The sequence below is a fragment of the Diaphorina citri genome, unplaced genomic scaffold, assembly GCF_000475195.1.
Source record: "Diaphorina citri unplaced genomic scaffold, Diaci psyllid genome assembly version 1.1 scaffold35, whole genome shotgun sequence".
Lineage (NCBI taxonomy): Eukaryota > Metazoa > Arthropoda > Insecta > Hemiptera > Psyllidae > Diaphorina > Diaphorina citri.
The window spans coordinates 351,644-369,169 of NW_007377472.1; the positions used below are offsets into that span (position 1 = coordinate 351,644).

The 17,526-nt window shown below is 34.9% G+C and overlaps 1 protein-coding gene across 1 annotated transcript in view; it reads left to right on the forward strand.

The window, feature by feature from the left end:
* Nucleotides 1-17,526, forward strand: part of LOC103512109 (microtubule-actin cross-linking factor 1, isoforms 1/2/3/5) — a 173,073-nt gene that overhangs the window by 72,515 nt on the left and 83,032 nt on the right. The window contains 4 exon segments of the mRNA XM_026825547.1: nucleotides 926-987; nucleotides 12,993-13,010; nucleotides 16,693-16,737; nucleotides 17,307-17,399. Coding sequence (XP_026681348.1) covers nucleotides 926-987; nucleotides 12,993-13,010; nucleotides 16,693-16,737; nucleotides 17,307-17,399 — 218 coding nt within the window.

A 17,526-nucleotide genomic window follows, 5' to 3' on the forward strand; every position in this document is an offset into this window, starting at 1 on the left:
TTGTAAATTAAAATGAAAAATAATTGAAAAGTAGAAATTAAGGGGAATCTTCAAGGAACAAAATGAAACCCCGTCATTAGGAAATCTAAGCACCTAATATCTTAAATTTTGTTTCTTTTAAAAAACTGAGTTTGAGTTGTACAATGTTAGAGAGGTAGGTACTTACTAACTTGGGTAGAAAGATATAAAAATATCTTAATTCATTTCTTCACTTAATTCAAAGTTCATGCCTGGCGTTAAAAATAAAGTATATTCCATAAATCAATGTAATTAAATCATTAATTCAATCAATTAAAAGATTAGAACTTTGTAAATTAAAATGAAAAATAATTGAAAAGTAGAAATTAAGGGGAATCTTCAAGGAACAAAATGAACTCACAACCATAACATTATTGAACATAAAATCCTGGATTAGTTTTTTTCCCACTTTACATATTTTATGTGTATTAGTGAAACGTTTGGTTGAGTTCGTTGGTGTTCCTTGTACTTTGAGTTCTAATGGGCTCTTGATAAATGTCTCAATTCTTTCTACTCAGTAAACGAAAAAGTCAACATCATAAGCGAAAGTGAACAGTGAAGTGGAAATAATCAGCAACAAAACTAATGAGAATGGTGCTTACGACATAACATCAGAGTTGTGCATATTCCTGCATTGTTAAATGCAAATGGCGTCAATGCCAAGCCCAACCAAGATGATCAAAGTAATTTCCAATTCATAGTCAACAATCATGGAACAACCGCAATCATTGTGAATCACAAAATAATAACTCGGAGTACTAAAGCAATTTATAGCCCGTGGCAAATCCACAAGCTGAAATAATATTGTTACGATTGTTACATGCTCAATGTTTGCCAATATTCAGAATCAAATGGATCTTTTGTGTTTCTTTTTATTAATTTTGAAACTTTTGCTTTTTGATTACAGACGAGCGAGATGCGATCCAAAAGAAAACTTTTACGAAATGGGTTAACAAACATCTGAAAAAGGTAAGTCGTAGACAATTGCAATTTATTTACCTATTGTTTGATTCCTCTTCTGTAGCCTTATTATCGATTTGATTTCTGGTTTGGTGTTTCAACCAAAGAGAGAGTTCCTATTCCTACTAGCTTGTCTCTTCTGAAAGCACTCTTTGGTATTGGACCATTGACTATTGGCTGCAACGAAATGGTCTCCATTATCTTCAGAAACATTCTCTTTTTCAACTCAATTTGCGTTGAGGGCGCGTTATTGTCTCCCCTTTCAATAAGACTAGATCTTACCTAGGTAATAGATATGTCTTGAAATAATTATCTTAGGTTCAGTACATAGCTGTTCTGCGAGTATGATTGCCTTTTAAATTCACCGTTCGGTCTTTCGATGTTATCTCAAAATTTAAAATAACATTGTTACGATTGTTACATGCTCAATGTTTGCCAATATTCAGAATCAAATGGATCTTTTTTGTTTCTTTTTATTAATTTTGTGAAACTTTTGCTTTTTGTTTTCAGACGAGCGAGATGCGATCCAAAAGAAAACTTTTACGAAATGGGTTAACAAACATCTGAAAAAGGTAAGTCGTAGACAAATGCAATTTATTTACCTATTGTTTCTTTCCTCTTCTCTAGCCTTATTATCGATTTGATTTCTGGTTTGGTGTTTCAACCAAAGAGAGAGAGAGAGAGAGAGAGTTCCTATTCCTACTAGCTTGTCTCTTCTGAAAGCACTCTTTGGTATTGGACCATTGACTATTGGCTGCAACGAAATGGTCTCCATTATCTTCAGAAACATTCTCTTTTTCAACTCAATTTGCGTTGAGGGCGCGTTATTGTCTCCCCTTTCAATAAGACTAGATCTTACCTAGGTAATAGGTATGTCTTGAAATAATTATTATCTTAGGTTCAGTACATAGCTGTTCTGCGAGTATGATTGCCTTTTAAATTCACCGTTCGGTCTTTCGATGTTATCTCAAAATTTAATCTGTTTCAGTGCTCTCGTTTGCAACCATATGTTTACTCATTTATCAACCTTTCTCCCAGTGTTTCTATCTCTACTCTCTTTTAACTAGAATTTTGAAACTAGCTAAAATACTTAATCAAAGACAAGTGTTCCCTCAATATTTGACTTCCAAACTAAATTTTGAAACTTTACATGGGTACGTGGGGAGAGGTATAGAAGAGAAACATTAACTCCCTAGGGATAATTGTTCATGTACCAGCACACACAGAAACCTTTGCTCGTATGTATAATGTTCATTTTATACACAAAAGCATTCTAAATAAATAAACTGAACTCCACAAATTCTATGTATGATGCATTTGTTGATTTGCTTTGCCAGATAAAACGACAAATGTATACTTCCCATTTTCAAATCCCATCTAATATTAAAATAGCGCTCGTATGCATAATGTTCATTTTATACACAAAAGCATTCTAAATAAATAAACTGAACTCCACAAATTCTGTGTATGATGCATTTGTTGATTTGCTTTGCCAGATAAAACGACAAATGTATACTTCCCATTTTCAAATCCCATCTAATATTAAAATAGCATCTAGTACAGAGCTTTCATGGTATATAACATGAAATTCAATAGTTAATTTAATCTTGCAATACGAGTATAATAGAATAGTTCCTAGATAGATAATATAATGTACGTGGTAATATAAGGTACTTTATTTACGACTGAGGTGTTAAATGGTGCACCCATTCAATTTGAAAGCTTTTGCCTCCTAGCTGGTTTACGTGAGGTTCAAGATCAAGAAATAGACTTCTAGTGTTTCAAGCCCTAGGTGCAACCCAAGTGTCAACCTTTCCAGTGCTTTTAGGTCAGCTTTAGAAGATTTACTACAGTTGCTGAATTTATAACATGAAATTCAATAGTTAATTTAATCTTGCAATACGAGTATAATAGAATAGTATAATGTATGTGGATAATATAATGTATGTGGTAATATAAGGTACTTTATTTACGACTGAGGTGTTAAATGGTGCACCCATTCAATTTGAAAGCTTTTGCCTCCTAGCTGGTTTACGTGAGGTTCAAGATCAAGAAATAGACTTCTAGTGTTTCAAGCCCTAGGTGCAACCCAAGTGTCAACCTTTCCAGTGCTTTTAGGTCAGCTTTAGAAGATTTACTACACTTGCTGAATTGGAATTTCAAACCAATCTTTGTGCTATTTTAAACTACCTGGGTTAAAAGAAACTTCTGAATTTTGTCCCTTTCAGTCATTATTTGTCAGGAGGTCTCTTGTTATTCTTAACTAACGATAAATGCTAAATTATTATCAAGAAATTTCCCACATTTCTTGATAATAATTCAACATTAATCATCAGTTAAGAATAACAGCCTTTTTTATTCGACGTTTCAAAAAAGTAAATAACCGCGCCGCACCCTGTACTAAACTACTAATTAAAGAACACACTTCAGCTTTGAGTACTCGGCCTAAAAAGAGGGGGAAAAAAAAGAAGTCAAGTAAATTAATAGTTTATCAAACAAATTAATTGACTTCAATAAAAAGTATCGCACTCGAATTATAACCGCCTACTTGAAATAAAATTCCTTTTGAGTAAACTTCTCAATATTGTTGATCATTGGAATCCAAAATTTCTAGAATTTGGGCACTGGATATCTTGTTTGGCTGTTTATAAGGATGTAGTTGAAAAATTCCTAGACATATTATTACCTATACTTTTGCAAATTCACTCTTTTTGACCCTATCCTATACCATAATGGCTGGATTAGAAACGTGTTTTGTGGCTTGGGAAATCAGTAGACGTAATACCTTCTTCCTAAAAGGATTCTTAGGTTCTCTTGGGAGACATCCCACGTTTTCCCTTTATGTCTGTCCAATAATGTTGCATAATTAAATGCCAATTCTGTCATTCAATGAAGTATTTATATCTTGGAAACCTCTGTTATCCTCTGTTAGTATGTCTATCCCATTCTCCCAACATCAAATAAATTAGTCTCATATAGTGATTGATGACAAAAGAAGATCCCTGTCCTCCTACGCGACGCCTAACGAATTGTTTAAATAATAAGAGAACTTGTGTGAAAAAAAAAGCGAATGGCATCTAAAAGAAAACGTCATTCTATTAGTGCCCCCGGTAGCCGCGTGCTATTTCGAGAACTTTCTATTAGCTCAATGGTTTTCAACCCTGGAGGTTACTACTTCAAAAATGCAAAGCTTTGGCAAGTAACAACTCTCTTTCATTTAGTAAAAAGTTTATAATCATTGGATTCGGACACGGGTTCCAAGATTACTAATTCACAATTTTGGCTCGGCAGTGATATGAAAGTTAAACCTAAATCTTATTGTCTGAAATCTTGAAAAGATTTAAAGTTCGTGAACGGAAGAGAATCTATTTCAAATTTCATTATAACGCGTGAATCTTTCACTCTCGTGTTAATGGTGCACGATCTTTAACAGATTTAGATCTTTTTTCTTCTCACCACATCAAACTTTTGACAGATAGTAGAGAATTAATATGCCTCGTTTGTCTGAAATCTTGAAAAGATTTAAAGTTCGTGAACGGTAGAGAATCTATTTCAAATTTCATTATAACGCGTGAATCTTTCACTCTCGTGCACGATCTTTAACAGATTTAGATCTTTTTTCTTCTCACCACATCAAACTTTTGACAGATAGTAGAGAATTAATATGCCTCGTTTGATACAGTTGAATGAGCAGATTTCTGGTGAATTTCATTTGGTTGCTCTGTGTAAAGCCATCAATCTAGTGCATTTTGAATCGGAATTGTCTTGTAAATATTGAATTAGATTTGTCTTTTTTACGATTGACATTGGACAATCTCGTTTTTACTGTCTGAGATCTTAAAATCGACTCATTCTTTATCTTTATCATAAAGTCATTTCCAACTTTCTTCAACCTGTCAAAATGTGCACAAATCTGTTATGTGTGTGGTGTTAATCCTCATGAGATTGGCATCCTCATGAAAGTTATGCCAGCAATTTGTGAGAGCTTGGAAAGAACACTCGAATTCGTCTTGTTATTATTTTTAGTAAGAGAACTTTGCTCTTTCAAGATTGCAAAATATGTTTGAGAGTAAACAAAGTATAGAGTCCGCTTCTAATTTTTGAAGATAGTGAAACAAAAATGAGAGAAGGAAGCAAGTAAGTAACCCTGTCTCTATTCATATGGCGTAGGTTAACGTAAATGTAAATACAGTAGAAGCCGGCACCTCATTATGCTGGTGAATGGGCAAGTAAGTAACCCTGTCTCTATTCATATGGCGTAGGTTAACGTAAATGTAAATACAGTAGAAGCCGGCACCTCATTATGCTGGTGAAATATTCTCAAGTTCACATTACTCACAAAAATATTAATCATTCTCATACAAAATTCAAATTTTGGGAGCAGACTGAGAGTATGTGAGATTTTGTCTAAATTGAAAGTGATATTTTAGACAGGTGCTGTTGTGTACATTTCATTGTACGAATTGAGGTGATACCTTGGGAGAATCTTGTAACATGTGCAGAAAACATTGTGTAGATGAAATTTCGTTCTACACATTCGTCTAAAGAATGGAGTTTAGAACGGAAATCAACCTAGCTGTGAGCTAGTATGCCACCTTGGCTTTCTACTGCGAAAGCTTCGTAAGGCCCTCGTTTGATCTTCAAATAAAAGACCCCCAAACTATCATAACAATTATGTACACCATTTCGTAAAGAATGTCTCACCACTATTTCCTTGTCAACCATTTTTAGAAACATGCAACAAAGCTGTCGGAAATAAACGACACCAAGATAAAGAAACTAGACACACTACTATCGAACTCCAATATTTCATATCCAGATCTAACTATTTACATCTAAAAATAGACATTCCAGTTACCGCTTTTCATGTCATAATTTGCTACCTGTAAAACACAGCTATAACTTGAACTAGACACTTTTAGCATTGAAGAACGAGTTATACATAATATTTCATTTTCGTTGTGTACAATGGTTGTCATTTTGCGAAGAACTCCACTCCAATTTTCTAGCAGCCCAAGTAAATCTTTAACGAGTTTTCGTCTGTGACATTCCTGGTAAAACACAGCTATAACTTGAACTAGACACTTTTAGCATTGAAGAACGAGTTATACATAATTTCATTTTCGTTGTGCACAATGGTTGTCATTTTGCGAAGAACTCCACTCCAATTTTCTAGCAGCCCAAGTAAATCTTTAACGAGTTTTCGTCTGTGACATTCCTGAAGAAAAAAATCTGATCCATTCTGATGTGGAAGACAAGAAAGAAGAAGCGTACTAAATTCAGATGATTGTAATTTTGAAATCCAGAATCCAACTCAATTCATGTCCTTCCGTTTGGCCAATATTGAAATTTCTTTTGTTGTCCCAGTTTTATTTATTGAAGAAGTGGATCGAATCATGCCAACATAGTGATCATTCAAGGATGTATTCAAGTAGATTGGCAGTATGCTCGGGTTTTTTGTAAAGTTAGAAGGTCCAGGAAGTTCTTCATTCTAGGACAAAAGTTAATGGGGAATTTTTATGAACTATGCATAAATTTGGACCAAGAGTGCTTTGGTAGTACAATGGCACAAGTATGAATCACAACAACAACAATGATGCCCTTCTCTAAATTCACATTGAGTATCCAAACTCTCGGATTTGAAACAACGTGTTTTGTGGCTTGGGAAATCAGTAGACGTAATACCTTCTTCCTAAAAGGATTCTTAGGTTCTCTTGGGAGACATCCCACGTTTTTTATGGACCGTGAAACATACGAGTGTGTCATAAATTATTAATGAAATAAAAAATATTTAAATTATCATAAGATTCACAAGTAAGAAATAGTAATCGTAAAAAGTAAAAAAGAACCGAGTACCAAGCACCTATTACTTAGCTCCTCTTGGTGTTTGTGTTGATGAAATAATATCTGACATTTTGACAGCATCGTTTATGATGAGGGTGACGACCTTCTAGTAAGAACAACAATGGATTTTTTCTGTGTATTTTCCATGATTGTGTAAAAATAATGTTGGACGATGTCACGTAACTTCAATTTTCTGATTGACCTCATCGTGCTAGGTACTCTGGAGGATGTCATTAGCGTGATTGGCAGTGATCACTTCTCGTGCACATCTAACTTGTTCAATATATCATTGAACATCTCGCCACATACTTGGAAACATTGTTTTTGCCAAGTGGGACTTGATTTTCCGTGACTTACGTGAGCCAATAGCTGTAATGAGTGTTCTGGTCATATATTGGCCATTTTTCCATGTTTAATTATGTGAACTGAGATATTCTAATAAGAGTCTTGAGTGTAGTTCTTCCTTATTATTAGAACCCTAGCCTTTGGAATTGGAATAATGAAGGTATTGGTAAGCGAGCTACACAGCAATACATTTCCCAGTATGTACCAGTAATATTGTTCAAAACGGCGCTGTCGTTCTACTAATGTGACTAGGAATTTACTGTACACTGACAATACCTTCGAGCAATGTATTGCTCAAAACTAGGCAATAAATGCTTGGCAAGTATTGACAGCAAGACAGTGCCAGAAATGTATTGCCTGTATTCCGGCTGTTGAGACTGTAGGCCAAACTGCTCCTCTCCTTTAAATCAAATGCCGAGGATTGCTGCCTGGGTCATTTCAAAATGTCTGGATAGCAGATAGGGATTGCAATGCGGGATCCCGCAATCCCGCAATCCCGCGGGATCCCGCACCTTTTTCCAATCCCGCAATCCCGCAGTTTTTATGATGCTCACATGTCCTCTAACTTTTCGCATTGGTGACCAAGTGACTTGACATGACACTAGAAGAAATGGGCCGTACTTGTAGACTGTGTTCAAATTCAAATCTACTATCTACGCGACTATGAGATAAATGTATTGAGGTGACATGTCAATATGAGATGACCTACTATTGTCTGTTGTCACTGCAGATACCTCTTCTGTCCTAAAGTTTCTGCCCGTTGAAGATGTAGGGGGACATAGTAAGGTCCTAAAAAGGAGAGCCATAAAATTGAATGAATGTGGAATTTAGTATTCACTTATGAAAGAAGAAAAAATCTGGTCCATTGTGATCTGGAAGACAAGAAAGAAGAAGCGTACTAAATTCAGATTAAGATTGTAATTTTGAAATCAAGAATCCAACCCATTCAAATTCATGTCCTTCCGTTTGGGCAATATTGAAATTTCTCTTGTTGTCCCAGTTTTATTGAAGAAGTGGATTGAATCATGCCAACAACACAGATCATTCAAGGATGTAGTCAATTAGATTGGCAATATTCTCGGCTTTTTTGTAAAGTTAGAAGGTTCTCTTCAGGAAGTTCTTCATTGTAGGACAAAAGTTTATGGGGAATTTTTATGAACTACGCATAAATTTGGGACAAGAGTGCTTTGGTAGTACAATGGCACAAGTATGAGTCACAAGAACAACAATGATGCCCTTCTCTAAATTCACATTGAGTATCGAAACTCTTTATTGACCGTCCTAATCACTTCTTGTGAACCAAATGTCGGTATCACCTGGATGGATCTGTGGTTTCAAGATTGGGGTTTCTCCATTTTTGCAAATCGAAAAGTTTACATTCCCTTCTTGGGCTCTTCTCATCCATGTTGTTGAGCATGTTGAGTATTCTTGAGTCATATTCTTGTTCAAGACCTTCGAAGCACTCCTTCACACCAGGACACTGCTCTGTCCAAGAGTCCAAGACACATCAGCTTCATACGAAACAATTAAGAGCCAAGAGTTAATTGAGGATTCCTAGCAACCTCCGCTGTTCTGGTGATGTTTTGTTTATTTTACCCGGGCGTTTCTCAAGAACATGTTGCAGTGATGCACACGTATATTGGATTCATTTTGTACATGAACTTGAAATTTGTTTCCCCACAGTAGAAAATAAGTTGGAATTATCTCTCCTATTTTGGACGTTCTCACTGGTTTAATAAGTTCTCACTTGAGGACCAGACTGTCAGATGTCAGACCAAAGTTTGTCAAGTTTATGCTTTTTGAGATCTCACTTTCAGATGGACGTTCTCATAGTTTCTTCAAATCTATTTCTCGTACCTGACTTTCTTCTTGCTTTTTACTCGCATTGCGTTGATTAGTAAATTGAAAATTGGATCTCGAAATTAATTTTGAAATAGGATCAATTTTGTGCTCGTTTGCTGAATTCCTACTCATGGTTTGCTGACTATCAGTACACGTCTGTCCTAATGCGAGAAAGTCTGAAAGAATCATTGCAAACTTCAAAAAATTGTTGATAGAAACTTCGAAACAGTCGTCAGTGAAATATACAAAACGACATCGACACAACTAGGGTGTACTAATAGTATAATGTACCATAGTTCTTTGTAAAATAAACGATATGGTTTTCTTGTTATTTCTCAGATTACAAACTACAAAGCATGAATGGGACATAGAAACACCCTATACCACGAATTCATTCATTCATGAAAATGAAACGTAAAGTGCAAGGTAGTTGTGGAGTGGTGATTGTTCATAACAATTTGGCAAGGTCATTAATTTATTAAGCACCACGAGGCAGAAGTTATTATACAGGTGATAGCCGTGCTCTGAATACTAATGATGTTATCATAATTATAGCTATTGAGAAGTAAGTCAATATGCTGTTTGACCATAAGGAGGATTATTGGCTTAAATTGGCGTAGTGTTTGACAATTTTGGAAGACTCAGGTGACATTTGATTTATTATACAAGTGGTTATGATGTTTAATGATTTTGTTAGTACACGTTTTGGAAATTGGATTTGTGTTGTCAATGTATAGGTTAGGTATAGGTCTCTGTCTCCTCTTACGTCTTAAATACATACTGGTCTTACTGCATGGTGCTACAGATTTGGCCAACTTTCATTACGTTTTGGAAATTGGATTTGTGTTGTCAATGTGTAGGTTAGGTATAGGTCTCTGTCTCCTCTTACGTCTTAAATACATACTGGTCTTACTGCATGGTGCTACAGATTTGGCCAACTTTCATTCCGTAATATGGCTAACTTCCAAAGAATATGGTTGTTTTTAAAGCCGGTAGTTTTAGTGCTGAAAGGCAAGATAGCCTCACTTGATGAAGTTACTGATGTAGAGGCGATCCTAACTCATTATTCTACCACGAAACTCTCTAGGGACCCGGGTTATTTGTTTTGATAACTTCCGGTAATTTCGTTTTCAAAATCGAGTTTTATCGAAGTTGTGTGACCTGTCAATACACTACATCGACAAAGCGGTATGCTTTCAGTGCCTGCTTTATATTCCTGCAACACGACTGACACTAAAATGCTTCCAACGGATGCTCAATGTAATAAATGTGTCCTCGGGGACCGCTTTTGAAAATCCCGAAATCAGGTATCGACAAAGCGGTATGCTTTCAGTGCCTGCTTTATATTCCTGGAACACGACTGACACTAAAATGCTTCCAACGGATGCTCAATGTAATAAATGTGTCCTCGGGGACCGCTTTTGAAAATCCCGAAATCAGGATGTGCGCTCTCGTGATGCTTTAAAACTAACCCTTTTTACTTGCCCTACCTATTTTGTTCATTTCTGTCAAACTGAGAAAAAATTTCCGATAATTTTCGTCCAAAAAAGTCTCCCCATAACTGATTCCCACTCACTTTTGTTCTTTCTCAGAGAAAGGAATATGTTTTGAGCAAATGAATCCCTTTAAATGTTCTTGGCCAGTACAAAATACAGTTAAAATCTGTCAATGTAAAGCAAACACAAAACGGAATCTTCCCGTCCAATTGAAAGGTCATCTCCGACTTTCCCACCAGAAATGACCGCTAGGAATAGAAATAAAGACAACTCGACTGCATTTTTATCACACTCGGGATCATCACCGTCTGACTAAGCAGTTGACACTTCTTATGAATAAAAAAAGTTGACACATGTTTCAGAAATGCTGGGTTGATGATCACAGATTAGTCGTGTCACATGTTTCAATACACCCATGTCTATTGTTTTGTTAGATTAAATAAGACATATAGGAAAACACAATGCCTTGGCGATTGTAACAATAAACGTTACAGACAGTTGATTCCTCCCACATTGTAAATGGGGGCCTGTTCCATGAAACGTATATTGGGTATGTGGGACATGTCCGTCGTGAATTGAGAGGTGACAAATATTCGATGATTTTTGGAATAGCAGGGACCAATAATCGATTCCCCCCTTTGGTTTTTGACGCAAACTATTAGTTAGGCTTTTGTACAATCCTTTATTTAAGTGTGGTAAATGGTACCTAATTAATACCAGCGCTATCTTCTCAAAACCGTTCTATCCCGTGCTTTCCGTTCAAGGAACCGGTTTGGTTTTGGTCAGCCTGTCGGTCGATGTTTTCAATTCCATTCAAAACTATTTGTCCAAAAATCTAGTGAACCAGGCCCCTGGGAACTGATCTGGTGATAATGACACTTGAGATATTTAGAAGACTTCGCGTGAAACCGAGAGTCTGAGATGATTAGACATGATTAGCATGTTGCATTTAAGATCAAGTTTGCAGTCAGTTCTGTAATTATACACGACCCTCAGGATCTGAACATCAGTCTGGAATATTAATAAATGTATTGGCATTCATTTCATGATTCTTATGAGAACTTTTGAATCTTTTAACACTTGCTCTAGTTAGTACATACTCGTACTAGGATTAGAAGTATTTAACTTGAGATTACTTCAATTACCACAGTGATAGATTGACTTTAAACATGTAGATCATTTCTAGCATTGTTTAGGTTTTGCTGGTATTAGTTTATGATTGGGGTTTCCGCGCAATACTATTACAATGCTGGCAAAGAAAGTAGGAACTTTACTCGTAACATTAGCTCAATTCCAACATTTCTTGTGATATATTGAATTCCTGCACCTGTTCCCAACAACGAAAACAGTTCCAGTAGAAAACTATTTAATTTCATACATAATTGCAGTTTCGTTTTTCTTTGAGCTTAATGTTTCGGTCGATTTTACTGTTGGAGCTCCTGCTCCAGTTGTGAACATTATTTCATATGCAAAAAAACTTGGGTGCTTGCTGAATGTTGTCTGAGGTTTATTTTTGTTCGAAGAACTTTAACCTCTTTGAGCTATTTACTAAGTTTGAAGAGCTTAATGTTTCGGTCGATTTTACTGTTGGAGCTCCTGCTCCAGTTGTGAACATTATTTCATATGCAAAAAACTTGGGTGCTTGCTGAATGTTGTCTGAGGTTTATTTTTGTTCGAAGAATTTTAACCTCTTTGAGCTATTTACTAAGTTTGAACATTACATTGCTTACTTTATAATTTTATTTTCGAAGTTACTTTTCCTGGGTTTGTTTTAATATCTCTATACCTAAATAGTTTTCGCCGTGCGTTTGCTCTTTTTGAAAAACAATCAGCAAGTTTCACTAAATACCGCCGCCTCATGTAAAGGGCAGTTAAAAAACAAAGTATCTATCCTTTCGGCACATATTTGTCGAATTGTAGGCATATTTTATTTTTAGCATAACTGCTCCAGACGTTTGTCTCGAACGTTTAGTTCCTCAGCGTCACAATTGTAATAAATTTTGTCTACAATTCAAAATATTCGTTATTTGTCGAATTGTAGGCATATTTTATTTTTAAGCATAACTGCTCCAGACGTTTGTCTCGAACGTTTAGTTCCTCAGCGTCACAATTGTAATAAATTTTGTCTACAATTCAAAATATTCGGTCCCTCTTTTTGAATGTTTCTGCGCTGCTCTGATTTTTGCCCTTTATAATTTCGAATTTAGATTTTTCAAGTTCATTGTCAATGAAATCTATGTGTTTGTTTGTCTGGGTCTCTGCCCAATAATTTGAAATTTAGCTTGAGATGTGTTGATACACGTATATTTTGTTGCGATCTGTAAATGATAATGGATAGAAATGGGCTTGCTTATTTATACATATGAATGGACGGAAGGACATTCTTCAGAATTGAAGGCATTCCTTGATCATACATTAAAAGTGAATGGATATCTCAACTGTGGAGTAATATTAATATTGTATTATTTTGTGTTTGTTTCATGCCAGCATTGGAATTATTTTCAGGTTGGTTGTCTTATTATTTTCTATGTTGTCCCGTAGATCTTTTTATTTAAATCCATTAGTTAGCAGACCTCTTACCAAATCTATTTTTATTTTATCACGTGTGTCTAAGCTTCCACTATTCTTCAAGAAAATACATTTCAAGTTTCTATCAAGTCCATTTGTAGGATAGATTTCTTCAGATGTGAAATAGTCCCTAGTTTATTTACAGAGATTTTTGTCCCTCTATCAAATGTTCTTTCACTGTAGTTTTAGTCATACAAGAACATTTGTCATATTTCTTCCCTAGTTTTTCACTTTGTTTCAGTTGATTGTGCTCTTTAATGGTGATGTTAGTTACACCATATTTTCGCACATAAAAGTAAAACTTTTCAATATTGTTTTTTTCCTCTGTGCACTTTCTTCACTTTGTCACTACTGTTTCATTTCCTCCTCTTCAAAGTTACTTTTGAGTAATTGAGTTGTTGACAGAAAACACTTGTAGATCTCAATTAAGTTCTCAATTAAGGCCCAAATTTCACAGTAAAAAAGTGTCTGTTGTATTATTATCTAGAGAGGTGACTTTTCCCATCACATTTTCAGTTTCTTTTCAAACATATTAGATTTCACATTATAAAGATACTTCAAATAAAATTCTGTTTGTGAAATAGTATACCATCTTCAGAATTTATTTTAGAATTTTCTTTGATCCACTAAACTCCTTTTTCAGCAAAGCATGTCTTTGTTTAGTTTCTAAGTTTTTCAGTGACCTTACACTGTTTTGTTTTTCAGCAAAGCATGTCTTTGTTTAGTTTCCAAGTTTTTCACTGACCTTACACCGTTTTGTAGAGATGCAAACCTATCAAATTTGGTTTGCCTTCCCAAATTCATAGTAGAGAGATTCAAAGAGAGCATTCAAATGACCCCCCTTAATTTAATATTTACATTCTAGACAGTCTAGTCCACTTGTAGTCTTGTGTCAGCCAGACTTATGTAGTTCCTCATGAAATCTTTACTAGTTCAAGGATTGAAGTCTTGAAAAAAATCGATAAAGAAATGATTAAAATGTATTTTCTACAGAAAATCCATTACAGTTCGAGGCTCTGAAAACAATTTAGTGTGGTACCAACTATGCAGGAAAGAAAATAAAACCTGGGAACTACTGTTGAGTGAACGTTTTATTGACTGATTTAATAGCCCAATAGCCACATGTGGTTTATGGTGCAAGAGTCGATAACAGAGGTTTCTGTTTAAACGTGCTCTTCTCGAGGTTTTTTGAACCCTTTGAAGGAAGTAATCACATTTCGACAGAAATTAAGCAGGAGTGTTCGAGTGATTCGTTTTATGAGTATGTAAAATTTATTAAAATGAAAATTATTCTCTAAGGTCAAAGCACCACAAGTTCAAGTCGACCATCAAGCAACTGTAGTTTAATCCGTGCTTTTCTCGAGATTATGGAGGACATTTAGTAGATTAGTCAATATAGAAGAGGTTTTGAAAACCATAAGTCTTCTGAACTACGATGAACTGGCATCAGAAATTTGGGGCATTACTTTGATCGGGTCTCAGTATGGTTATGAATTCAATTTCCTCCTCATGCCAATATACAGAAATGGGACTAACCATCATTTTCTCATCTCAGAAATGTTATAATTTCGAATTTAGATTTTTCAAGTTCATTATCAATGAAATCTATGTGTTTGTTTGTCTGGGTCTCTGCCCAATAATTTGAAATTTAGCTTGAAATGATTATGGATAGAAATGGGCTTGCTTAAATATACATATGAATGGACGGAAGGACATTCTTCAGAATTGAAGGCATTCCTTGATCATACATTAAAAGTGAATGGGTATCTCAACTGTGGAGTAATATTAATATTGTATTATTTTGTATTTGTTTCATGCCAGCATTGGAATTATTTTCAGGTTGGTTGTCTTATTATTTTCTATGTTGTCCCGTAGATCTTTTTATTTAAATTTATTAGTTAGCAGACCTCTTACCAAATCTATTTTTATTTTATCACGTGTGTCTAAACTTCCACTATTCTTCAAGAAAATACATTTCAAGTTTCTATCAAGTCCATTTGTAGGATAGATTTCTTCAGATTTGAAATAGTCCCTAGTTTATTTACAGAGATTTTTGTCCCTCTATCAAATGTTCTTTCACTGTAGTTTTAGTCATACAAGAACATTTGTCATATTTCTTCGCTAGTTTTTCACTTACTTTGTTTCAATTGATTGTGCTCTTTAATGGTGATGTTACACCATATTTTCGCACATAAAAGTAAAACTTTTCAATGTTGTTTTTTTCCTCTGTGCACTTTCTTCACATTGTCACTATTGTTTACTTTCCTCCCCTTCAAAGTTACTTTTGAGTAATGAGTTGTTGACGGAAAACACTTGTAGATCTCATTGGTTCGTAAATTAAGTTCTCGAAATTTTAGTTTCTCATTTAGAATAAAATCCGAACTGAGAAAAATTTTCTGTTCACTGTGTATTATTATCTAGAAAGGTGACTTTTTCCATCACATTTTTAGTTTCTTTTCAAACATATTAGATTTCACATTATAAAAATACTTCAAATGAAATTCTGTTTGTGAAATAGTATACCATCTTCAGAATTTATTTTAGAATTTTCTTTGATCCACTTTAAACTCCTTTCAGCAAAGCATGTCTTTGTTTAGTTTCTAAGTTTTTCAGTGACCTTACACTGTTTTGTAGAAATACAAACCTATCAAATTTGGTTTGCCTTGCCAAATTCATAGTAGAGAGATAAATTCAAAGAGAGCATTCAAATGACCCCCCTTAATTTAATATTTACATTCTAGACAGTCTAGTCCACTTGTAGTCTTGTGTCAGCCAGACTTATGTAGTTCCTCATGAAATCTTTACTAGTTCAAGGATTGAAGTCTTGAAAAAAATCGATAAAGAAATGATTAAAATGTATTTTCTACAGAAAATCCATTACAGTTCGAGGCTCTGAAAACAATTTAGTGTGGTACCAACTATGCAGGAAAGAAAATAAAACCTGGGAACTACTGTTGAGTATGTAGTTCCTCACGAAATCTTTACTAGTTCAAGGATTGAAGTCTTGAAAAAAATCGATAAAGAAATGATTAAAATGTATTTTCTACAGAGAATCCATTACAGTTCGAGGCTCTGAAAACAATTTAGTGTGGTACCAACTATGCAGGAAAGAAAATAAAACCTGGGAACTACTGTTGAGTGAACGTTTTATTGACTGATTTAATAGCCCAATAGCCACATGTGGTTTATGGTGCAAGAGTCGATAACAGAGGTTTCTGTTTAAACGTGCTCTTCTCGAGGTTTTTTGAACCCTTTGAAAGAAATAATTACATTTCGATAGAAATTAAGCAGGAGTGTTCGAGTGATCCGTTTTATGAGTATGTAAAATTTATTAAAATGAAAATTATAAGGTCAGAGCACCACAAGTTCAAGACGATCATCAAGCACCTGTAGTTTAATCCGTGCTTTTCTCGAGATTATGGAGGACATTTAGTAGATCTTCTGAACTACGATGAACTGGCATCAGAAATTTGGGGCATTACTTTGACTGGGTCTCAGTATGGTTATGAATTCAATTTCCTCCTCATGCCAATATACAGAAATGGGACTAACCATCATTTTCTCATCTCAGAAATGCATTTTACGTAATTTTACTCATGAAAATCATTTTGTTTTTCAGACGTATACGTGTCTACACGTCTGTTCAGATCCCGAATGTTGTTGTGTAAGTCTACAATCTGTTCATTTGTGTGTGCTTTTGTGTCTGTGTTTTATATTTCAACTATTATTTTTTTTTTTTATTAGCTTTAGTTTTGTGTTTTGTGTCTGTACCCAACATCGTAATCTCTGCTTCGTAGACATTATTATAGCTCGAGATAGCTTCTTCTTCTTCTTCTTTCTCCTCCCTCCTCCTATGTCTCTTTCTATCTTTTTTTTATATACGTTGAAGAGAATAGAATATACCCCAATTGCCCCAACTATCCCTAAAATCAGTTGCTTACCCTTGCATCACAAAAGATCTCATCAAGTCGCAATGAAATTGACATAAGATTCTTACCCTTGTCTTATTTTTACTATTTTTATTTCTTCTTTACATACTTTTTTTTATTTATTTATTTTATCGCAATGAAATTGACATAAGATTCTTACCCTTGTCTTATTTTTACTATTTTTATTTCTTCTTTACATACATTTTTTTATTATTTATTTTATCGCAATGAAATTGACATAAGATTCTTACCCTTGTCTTTTTTTTACTAATCGTAATTTTGTTTCCTCTCCGAATTGTTTCAGGCGAACAATAAACATGTAAACGATTTATTTCTCGACCTGCAAGATGGACTTAACCTCATCTCCCTACTGGAAGTACTGTCCGGTGAAAGACTGGTAAGTTACGGTCTCCTTAATGGGATATTCGTATAGAACCCATCTTTTAGGGCTCTTCGCCTAAGCCTCGGAGTGGGTTTTTATCCACAGAGTCAAGATCCTTTGAAGCAATAAAGCTAATCCGAAG